General features: G+C 44.1%; 1 protein-coding gene across 1 annotated transcript in view; it reads left to right on the top strand.

The window, feature by feature from the left end:
* The first annotated feature begins 487 nt into the window (after window positions 1-487).
* Window positions 488-11212, top strand: part of TMEM37 (transmembrane protein 37) — a 48251-nt gene continuing 37526 nt past the window's right edge. The window contains exon 1 of the mRNA XM_078682394.1: window positions 488-650. Within this exon, the coding sequence (XP_078538520.1) occupies window positions 627-650 (24 nt within the window). The 5' untranslated portion in view covers window positions 488-626. The remainder of the gene's footprint in view (window positions 651-11212) is intronic.

Here is an 11212-nt window from a genome sequence, read left to right as displayed (position 1 = left end):
ACAGGGTGACCAAATGACGCCATATCACTGGGATACATCGTTTTCCACTCTATGTTTATATTTAACATTAACTTGCATTCTGGGACTGGTAGTCTTGGTTCATTTAATTTAGCGAATTGGACAAACACACCTGCTAACAGCCAGACTCTGGGTTTAGCTTTTCACTCAGTCAACCAGATAACTTTACTTAGGATGCCATAATCTGTCAGCGCTTTGATGTTAAAAAAGTAACTAATATAGAGAAGGTTTCTCTAAAAATTATCCAAATAGAGACGCGAGAAAATGCAAACGCAGGTCTCCAGCCCTTAAAGTCCCCGCCCCACACTTTTGTTTTTATCAGACTTCCTTAGCTTGTTTTTATCAGGATTCCTTAGCCGGGCAGGGCATAGACATAGAGAAAGGACATGCTGTTTTCGCTGACTCTGCAAGCAGAGAGGCTCGTGAGAAGTGGCTGCTCTTTTACCGCAGTCTAATTGCTTTATTATTAGCCAATAAAGATGGTTGTTTTTCAGTGACCTGGACTTCAGTCTAACCCTTAATCGCAGTGCGGATTCCTGCCTTCGCCTCGCGCACGGAAAGGTCGAGACTCTCCTGGGCTGCGAGCTGCAGTTCTCGAAACTTTTAAAATGACCGCTATAGGGGTGCAACAGGTAGGCATATGTTTGCATGTCCTCACATACTTGGGGGCGGAGAGGGGCGACTGAACCCCGTGATGTCGTTTATGTGCAAATGACCAATTTCTCCTAATTTGCCTCGTTTTAAAGTGTTGCAGTGTAAAAGGGAAAGTTTGTTTTACATATAAAACGGTCTGTGTCCCGGTTGTGAAAAGTTGTTTTTAGGCAATGTTTAGTAAATCGGCCTTATCTTTATTTATTTTTAAGAAGATATAAGATTAATGTTGTTTAAAAGTTGCAGACTGTTTGTTTATTTGGCCTGGTAATGCGATGGGTTTTCTCATCTGTATTCGGTTTTATGGGTTGGGATCGAGGGGTCGTCTAGATGGGTGGGCTTGGGTAGATCAATGTAAACATTAACATATTTTTACTGTGGATTTATTTCACGGTCCTTCCTGATCTTAAGTGGATGTGTTCGACTTTGTATTTGTTTACTGCACTTCCGTTTGCTCATTGAAGCAACAACACTAGTCTAACCATACTTAAACTGAATCTGAAACCTACAACCTGCTTTTCTTCAGCGAAATTCAACAGACAGGTTCATATTTAACAAGATATATCCTATAGAAATCGAAATAACCATACAAGTTTATTTGAGAGCGCGCGTCACTTGTTTTGGTGTGGGATTAAATGCTGGAAAAACAAGTCAGTTAACGCCTAGCGGCTCCTACGTAATCGTAGCATGAATGTGATTGCTCACAAAACATGTGACTGTTCAAAAATGAAATAACAAAATGCTTGGCCAAAAGCCGGGTAGGTAGTTATTGTTTTTGTCACATTTTAAACCGTAAATATCTGGACTCAGTTCATGCGTATTTTTAAACCCGAAGGAAAGCAATTCTAGCGGTCTCATTGCATACCATTTTGTGATTAAAATAGATGGTTATGAAAACAATTCAAAGGCATGTATTGTTGTGACTTGCATGCCATTGCCTAATATAAAGTTGCTCATTGGTAGGTGAGTGCAACTTTTTGTTGTTGTTCTTTTCATTGGTGGATCAGTGATGCTCCATAAATTGAGTGTGTATGTCTGTTGCCTAGAATGTGCATTTACTTCCCAAAATGTGTCACCTCCAACTTTACTCCAAACCGTAATGCTTTGTAAATTTCAGTTTTTAGTCCCCAAGATGTCCCTAGGAAACCTTGCCCGCTGACTCCAGATTTACTATCTCTGGTTGTGTTGGTTTGATGTTTGCAGCCACATGGTGAACGCGTCTTTCCTCTTAATAGCCCTGCACCTAAAAAAGAATGTATAAAATTTGCCTTTTTTGAAAAACGTGTGTCTTACAGGCAAAGAGGGAACCCTCTCATTGCAGTGGCTGGGAGTAGATTTGCGCACATGAGTGTTGGAATTTTTTTATGATCCTGTGGGGCGGGAGAAGGAGTAGTGTGTATAGCAAAGCTCTAGAATCACATTTAGGATTAAAACTCCCACTTTAGGTTTTTGTAACTCACAGAACTCTGGGATACCGTTTGCTAAACAGTGCCTAACTGAGTCCAGGAAATCTGACACAGTGTGGTAAAACCTAGCACAGGCTAGTGTAGAAACTTCAATTCGTGTTTTTTAGTGGGATAGGTTCTTGACAATCAAAGCAGTGGGATCATATAGGAAATGTAGCTGAGCCCTTCTTCAGTCAGAGAACTCACTGGAATGAAGGAAGATAGACGACTGATTGGTGTATGCTGGACGAAATCTGGTCTGTTGGACAACGGAGAGGTATTTCCATATTTAATATGAAACTTTGGGACAGGGACATTATTTGCTCCGACTGAGAGAGGATCAAGAGTCGGAGAAGTCTGTGTCCATCTGCAAAAGCAAATTAGTAGAGATTTGAAAACTGGCTACTGCAGACTAACCCATCTGAAACTTCTCACATGTGTCTACAGAGTGAAATGAAAAAAGCCCTGCAAACTTAGGACTCACTGGCTGGGGAAACTCTGGGCCCAGTTGCAGCTGGTCATTGCTGTAGACATGAAGTTGCGGAAAGCCCCTCCAAATTGAACCGCAGTCGGAGAGCTGGCAGAATATTATGCTAATCAACCTTCTGAAGCTCGGGTAGTTAAAAGGGTAACTTTCTAAAAGTTAGTTTTCATTGATATGCATTGAAAATCTGACATCACCATCGAACTGGATATTTAATAACTATTATAGGACAGCTAGGCCTACACACTGCAAATAGCTTTTCAAATCATGTCACTGTAGGGACATGGTAATATTAGTTTTCTGCATGTCCTGCTTTCAAGTACCATGCACCCTACTCTTTGGGCTTGACTCCAAGGGATGACTTACTAAAAGTTAAAAAGGAAGTTCATACCTGTCAAAAATTGGCCATCTTCCCAGGTGAACAGGCATGCTACAATGGCAGGTCTGAAGTCATGTTTTCCTTTTCACACTTGTGAATGGCACAATAAGTGCTGCGGTCTGCTAGTGACAGCTTCTAGGCCCTTAGTAGTTTTTTCTTTTTTTACACATACTAGGGACCTATAGGCAAGTTAAATATACCCATTAAAGGCCCCAGAAAATCAGTTTCCCCACTCTCTGTGACGATTCAAGCTGAGCTATTTTTAGGGCCCTACTGGCCTTTTCTGGTGAGAGCGCTTGAGCTGGCATAGAACAGAGGTCCTGTTCATTCAGAAAGTGAATGAGCAATCACAATGCCTTTAAATCTTGTTTTTATCTTGTCACAAATTCTGTGAGATCGAAGACTGAGGTCAAATGTCAGCTTATGTCTTCTTACAAATTGCTGCGGATTTTTTCCTGGAGATTGGTGTTTACTTTTCTTCCTCTGACTGAAGTTAGAGAATTTTGTAAAGTGAACTGTCTGACTATCAGTGCAGGAAACAAAATGTTGTAGAATGTCAGTTTTTTTCCTACAACAAGGCATTTAAATAGCTTGTAAAGGAACAGTACACATATTTAAAATATATAGCAATTAGGAAAGCGCATTTTGTTTATACATCATAAGTGTGATGGAAACAAAGATTTGAATACGATCAAAACAAATCGGAATACTTTACTTGGCGATTACAAATTATCAATATATTTGCAGAACCCTTGATTTCCAAAGATCTCTGTATGTTATGTAGTTTTATTAATAAAATCTTGTCTGTGAACATTTTGTGGCCATTTCAATGGAACATGTGCTGACTGGAAATGGCTGTGCGCTAGCACGTAATGCTTTTGTAATAAATGTATTAAAAGTGAGAATTTTTAAATATTACTGAGAGAAATTTCTGCCCGCTCTGATGAGACTGCTTTTAGTGAACCAAGATGCAAGTCGGGGTCATATTTACCCTATACGTGGACTAGATTCATGTTAGAAATGGAGCAGAGGTTTAGTGTAAAATAATCAAAACAGCACGTTTTTGTACAGCAGACATGCTGAACTCACATGTTTGAAAATGCTGACATATATGAAGAGGAACCCACCAGTGAGTCTAATGACATTCCTCCCTCACAAGACCTCTGCAACAAACTCAGCACCTTCTTCCACCACAAAATCAAGAACATCTACAACAACTTCAACGAAGACAAGCAACACACTGAACCTGCACCAGCCACCCGACACCCTGAAGCCAACGATTGACAGCTGGACAGTCCTCACCACCTAAGACACACTGAAGACGATGAAGTCCATCCACTCCAGGGCCTCCACGGACCCCTGCCACCACCACATCTTCACCAGAGCCGCCAACACCATCGCACCCATGTTCCGCCACACCATCAACCGCTCCCTGACGAACGCCTCCTTCCCCGACGACTGGAAACGCGCCAAGATCAACCGTCTCCTTAAGAAGCCCTCGGCGGATCCTATTGATCTAAAAAATTACAGACCCATCTCCCAGCTCCCGTTCCCAGCGAAAGTCATTGAGAAAGCCATCAACAGCCAACTCGCCACCTTCCTCAAAGAGTACAACATTCTTGACTTGCCCTGATCCGGCTTCAGAAAAAACCACAGCACAGAATCCGCCCTCCTCGCCGTAACAGACAACATCCTCTCCCTACTTGACCTCTCAACGGCATACAACACAGTCTCCCACCGCACCCGAACACGCAGACTCCATGACGCAGGGATCCAGGACAAGGCCCTCTGCTGGATCCACTCTTTCCTCTCCGGCAGAACGCAACGGGTCAGACTCTCTCCTTTCCTCTCGGACCCTACACCAACCACCTGCGGAGTCCCCCAGGAGTCCTCCCCCAGTCCAATGCTCTTCAAAGTCTACATGGCTCCACTCACCCCCATCGTCAGAACCTACGGACTCAACATTGTTTCATATGCAGACAACACCCAGCTCCTATCCAACGAACCCAAACACATCTTTCAAGAAGGCATGGAAGCTGTCACCAAATGGATGAACATCAGCTGCCTACAACTCAACACTGACAAAACAGATGTACTCATCATGGGCCCACACCCAGACGCCTAGAACGACTCCTGGTGGCCCCCTGCCCTTGGAAGCCCACCGACCACCATGGACCACGCACGCAACCTTGGAATCATCCTGGACTCCGAGCTCAAAATGGACAGCCAGATCAACTCTGTTGCATCCTCCCGCTTCCACACCCCCGCCTCCTACGTGAGACCTTCAAATGGATCCCCCTCGCACAGAAAAAGCGCCACGCACGCCCTCGTTTACCAGCAGACTAGACTACAGCAACGCACTCTACGCCTGAATAAACAAAACCTCCCCCACAAGCTGCAAAACATCCAGAACGCCGCCACAAGACTGGTCCTCAACCTGGCAAGACACGGCCACATCTCCCAGCACCTGCGCACACTCCACTGGCTCCCCATCGAAACTAGAATCACCTTCATGATCCTCACCCACGCACACCAATCCCTCCACAACATCGGACCAGCATACCTGAACTGCAGACTAAATTTCCACGCACCCCAAAGAACCGTACGATCAGCCCAGCTCTCCTATGCCGTGGTTCCCCACACCAGAAAGACCAGATCGGGAGACCACTCCTTCTCCTTCCTCATTGCCAAAGCCTGGAATGCCCTACCGCTCCACCTCAGACAGACCACATCACTCCCCAACATCACAAGAAACCTCAAAACTTGGCTCTTCGACAGACCCCCCTCCTTGATGGACTGGAACCTGCACCTCCCCTCCTCCCCAGCACCTTGAGACCCTCACAGGTGAGTAGTCACGCTTAACAAACACGTGATTGAATTATTGGCTCAAATAAAGAAAACATTTGACCTGGATCACCCAATTTGATACCATTTTATGGGTCAAGAGCATTAAAGTTAGGTCTAATAATATTTATATGATTTTTCGAAGCCTGCTATTAAGTGTATGCTGATTCAACCATATTTACAGGCACTTAACTCCTGACTAAGGGTTAACATGCCCAGAGTTGTAAAGCCAGCAAGACAGAGAAAAGTCTAGGGTGGGGGGGGGATCGAATCATGCGAAAGATAGTAATTTCCTACACTTGTTTTTCTTTATATCCTCAAAGTCTGGTCTGTGGTGCTCATCTGAACTCTAGATTACAGGTATGGAATATGTCCCACAGTATGTGAAATGCCCCACAACCCAAGCTCTGCCAGTGGTTAACTTGCCCCAAATTTGTTTGATCTAATCTCTGCTTTGTGTTCAGGTAAAATAGGAAGTCTGAACAGTTTGCTTTTCAAAGGTTTCATGAATCAAATTTGTTTGGATCTCACAGTCTAGCGAAGTGCTTTCCAGAGAAAATATATCCTTGGACATAAATTGATCTTTGTGTTTCATTCCCATGAAGGGTTTTTGGATGAGCCGATTGGCGTGGGGGGCTCTAAGTGAAAGGGCCCTTGTTGGGGGTTAACTGAGGTTCCAGTTCTATAACTCTGCTAGGCCTTTGCCCCTGTATTTTTTGGAGGGGCTGTGCACAGGAACTTGAATTTCCTCCTGGCATAAACCTGGTTCCACTGAAGTTCGTTAATGGTATTTTGGATGTCTTAAATATTTTGTACCAAGCATTTCAGTGACTGTAATCTCCATACGAAGCACATGTACGTTTTTGTTCATTGTACAAAGTATTCTGAAACCTAGCTTCCCAATGAAATACAGTCTGAAATCCAGTATTCTGTTAAGTTACGAAATTGCTATTGTTTTTTTGGATGGTATGTAGCCATTTAAAGACATAAGGTATGAGAAACTATTCATATCAGGACTACAGCTCTACAGATATGACGTCTCCTGAAATGCGCGGCAAATAGCTAAAGAAATATAACGTACACCAGTATTAATATCTCATTTCAAAACAAATAAGGTCCATGGCAGGCTTGGTATACCATGTAGTTAGACAAATATGATACACAGTAGAATAAATATATTACTTGGTGAATGACAAGAATAATATGTATGCTAAGTTTATTAAAAAAATGTTTAAATATTTATTAATCACAAAGAAGAAACTATGGTTCTCACTGAAAAGCACATAGTAAGCACTGAAATTAATGTGACCTGCATTAAAAAGAATGACATTTGCTGAAGTGACTGATATGTTGAGATGTAACATTTTGAAATGAACATCACTCTGTGAAATTAATGTCGTTGAAATTCATGACGTGTTAAATATAGTCTATTTTGAAATGCATATAATGAAAATAAATTACACTTCATAAAATGGAAATGACACCTATTGTAATGAAAATGACCCACATGGAATGAATGAAGTGTTCTGAAATCAACACAGCACAATTGAAAATGTATATTACATACATGGAAATTAATAAGATTCATGTTGAAATTAATATAACCCACATCCAAATGAATGACACACAAATGAATAAGAGATGCACTGAAATGAGTCCAAGTGTTAACATAATTGTGACGTACACTAAAATTAATGTGACCTGTATTAAAATTGATATAGGGTGAACTGGGAAGAAAATGACATGGTGAAATTAGTACAGCATTTGTTAAAAGGAAAATACGATGTACTGAAATTATATGTATCCCTTCAAAATAAATGCAAAAACAACAGTTGATGGACAGAATGCAGAACAATGTCATACATTCACCCCAGTACAGAGATCTGAGCCTAAATCCATCCTTTTTTTGCTCACCACACCACCCCAGTTCAGACATGGCCATATGCAAATCAGCCTTGACCCTGTGCCTCATGGGAACAGTCCAGCCCGTACTGCCAAGCCATGTCTTCCCTGGACCGGAATCTAGCATCCTAGGACCGGTTTCTGGCTATCAGCCAGGATACTTGACTCCAGTGACGTGGAGAGCACGGGACTCGCGTCTGAGCATACCTGTCCCACTTGGTATGAAATGTGCTTAAATTAAAGACGTACTGAAATGGATATGTATCATGCTGAAATAGCTGTAGCATACATGAATTGATTATGATTTGTTGACCGCTGCGCAAATTCTGCCGCAGTGGGTGGGGTTTGGACGGCCCCCGGCTGTCATCCGCACACACCCACTGTGACGTCGGACAGACGGCGGCCGTCCGACGCATGGATCGGGTTAAAATTAATTGCATAAATTAAATATGGCTTATGCCTATATGACTAGAAGATGCACTAAAATGACTATGGCATACCTTGGAAATAATAGGGCCGCATAAAAAAGCATTTGACATACCTCCAAATTGAATACAACTTACACTGAAATTAATGACATTTGTTGAAACCGATGTGGCATGCATTGGTATGAACATGACACCTCTTATAATGAAGCGAAGATGACGTGTTGAAATAAATTGCACATTTTGAAATGAGCAAGCCAAATATTAGAATGAATGACATGCATTTAAATTAATAAGACCAGTTGAAATGAATATTGCACCAGTTGAAATGAATATGGCATGATAAAATGAATATGATGTGCCTTAAAATGAGTATGATACTGGTTGAAGATAATTACTTGGCATGTTAGATAATTGCTTCATGCAATTAAATAAATAAGCTATATGTTGAAATAAATATGAAAGTTATGTTTAAGGGAAGAAGCATATATATTAAAATGATGCTTTGAAATAAAAATGAGTACATTGTTTTGAAATGCAACACCTAGATATGCAGCATGAAGACGGTGTGCTACAATAACATGCAGTATGAGGAGTTTAGGGCACATATAAGAGACTATGGCTCTCCTTACACGTTGCATGGAACTCATGTTCATGTGGTAAAGCCACTCGGCCCAAATAAAAGTTAATACTGGGTGTGGATTTAAGAGTCCTATTACAAGTTGCAGCTGTGGCTGCCTTGTAGGTGGAGATACAGCGGGAAAGTTTCACCAGCTGAGAGCTGGTGGTATATCATGCAGGTGACAAAAATGCACGCACAAATATATTTCAAAGCTGGGGTATGTAAATCGCTGTACACATAACTAAGCTGACACAACAAAACTTGAATCCACAAAAACTACTCTTCATGAATGCATCGTCTATATCTCAACAGTACTTTGGCCTACATTGAGTAACACCATAACCCCAAGGCGCACATGTCCATCGAGACTTTGAAAATGCTGATCAGTCCTTGTCTCACACACTCACAAGCACCAGCAAAGAGGAAGCACATCTCAACCACATTCATGTTGAATGAACTCCACTTCTACAACAGCAGAAATAAGAGGAAGCAGCCCAGCAAAAAGGTGCACAGCCACCCATCTGAAGATGGCTAAACCCTCTCTAAATGTCGAGTCTATACCCTGACAAGATATTAGCTGGAAATTGGGAGGATCCAGAACTTACTGACTGCTTCCAGCCAAAAGACTGCTGGCTGTGCTATATTTCCTTATTACAGGGAATCTCAGACACCAGTGGTAAAGCCTTAGCACAGAACATATTTTTAAAGTCCTGATGCAGGTCTTAACATCCCTTCACGTGTAAGTGTCCCAATATATTGTCTTTCGCCGAGACCCGAAGATGGGAAATACTGTCAAGGCTACATGCTACTCATTTGGGGGATGAGCAGCAAAAAGACTATACAAAAGCTTGTTTCTTTTTGGAAAGAAAAAAAAATGCAGCAACTAGATTTTAGTATGCCATACTTCCATATTACAGGAATCAAATGATTTGTAGGTTGGCACAGTATACACTTCTGCAATGCTTTCCAACTTTGTTTACTTCAACTTGCACGAATCGTTATGTAAAACACATTCAAGGGAAATTAATTTGCTCCATTCATATTCCCCCCCATGGCAAATTGCATTGAGACCCTTTTTAGGTCTCGTAGCGATACAGTGCGTAAGCACTGTACTCGCCGAGATCTAATGTTACTGACTCTGCTTCCCAGGAGACAGTGCCGGCCGCGCGCTTCTCTCAAAAGGCGATCGGCGCAGGCCACGCGCGCGGCTGTCTCCTGGGAAGCGCCAACATATACAGGCACACCTCCCCCTGCACGCATGCGCACACAGCACCACACACATACACAAGCGCACATACACGCACGGGGAGACGTCCCCCCCCCCTCCGCCGTCGCATACACACACGCACACATACAGGCATTCCCCCCTTCCCCTGAGGGGGTCACATAGCTCCCCACGCTGGAATAAATATGAAAAGTGCTCTGACGCCTGGCATGGTTCCTGCTTTACACAGTCATAAAATAAATACCTTAAATTATGGCCCCGCCCGCTGCCGCAGCTCACCCCGGCTGTCTCCCATCCGGGGGGGGGGGCGGGGTCGCTCGCTGGTGCCGGGTGCCGGGTGCCCCCCTCCCCGGTGTGAGCCGCTCCTTGCGGGCTACCGCCGGGTCCTCCGCAGTCCTTTCCACCTACTATCTCCCGGGGCCCGCAGCCGCCCCCGCGATCCCAGCCTGCACCGCGCGCGGCCGGAGGGAGGACCTCCAGCGATCCCATCGACCAGCGTGCAGCGGGGACTCCGCCTATTACTTCCTGCTTTCAATCATAGGCAGCGCCGCCCGGAGGCCTCCGCCTCCCATGAGTATCCAGGGGCCGCCTCCGGAGCCGGCAGCCAGCAGCGCTGATCCCGCCGCGACCGCACCGAGCGATGCTCCTCTCCATGGTGTGGTTCAAGGCTCCTCGACGCAAGGCCAAGAAGGCGCCTCTAAGGTAACCAGCGCTTTCTGACTCCTCGGAGGTGGCGGGGCGGGGTGAGGCGACTGGCGGGGATCCTGGGGTTTAGCACACATTGTCTGGTTTGGAGGAGGCGCGGCGGGCGCTCTGAGGCAGCGGCACGTCAGGCAGGGGTGATAACCAAATGCATGCTCGGTGAAAGAAATATTTGTGCATTTCACGTAAAATAATAAATGGTGTTGTCAGTTAAGCTTAAGTGTGTGTTTTGAGAATAGGTGTGAACACGGATTCGAGACGGTATTCGCCAAGTTGTACCCCAAGCAGTAATACCAAAAGGTGAACAACATGTTACATCTCTGCGCTCGCACGGATTCTCGCCTTCTGTTTTGTGTGTTGTAGACTGTGCGTGGCAGACCGCACATCTGTCTAGGGCTCTAGGCGCTGTATTCAAGGGTGCGGTGAGAACCCTCTCTACAGCAGGCACGCCACTGATGTATGAACAGTAAATATATTCTTCTGTCCCTTTATGAACTTGTGGTTTCTTGTTGCAT

Source organism: Lissotriton helveticus, chromosome 3_1, assembly GCF_964261635.1.
Source record: "Lissotriton helveticus chromosome 3_1, aLisHel1.1, whole genome shotgun sequence".
Lineage (NCBI taxonomy): Eukaryota > Metazoa > Chordata > Amphibia > Caudata > Salamandridae > Lissotriton > Lissotriton helveticus.
Note: the sequence above shows the minus strand (reverse complement) of the source record. Positions and strands in the feature narration are given on the sequence as shown.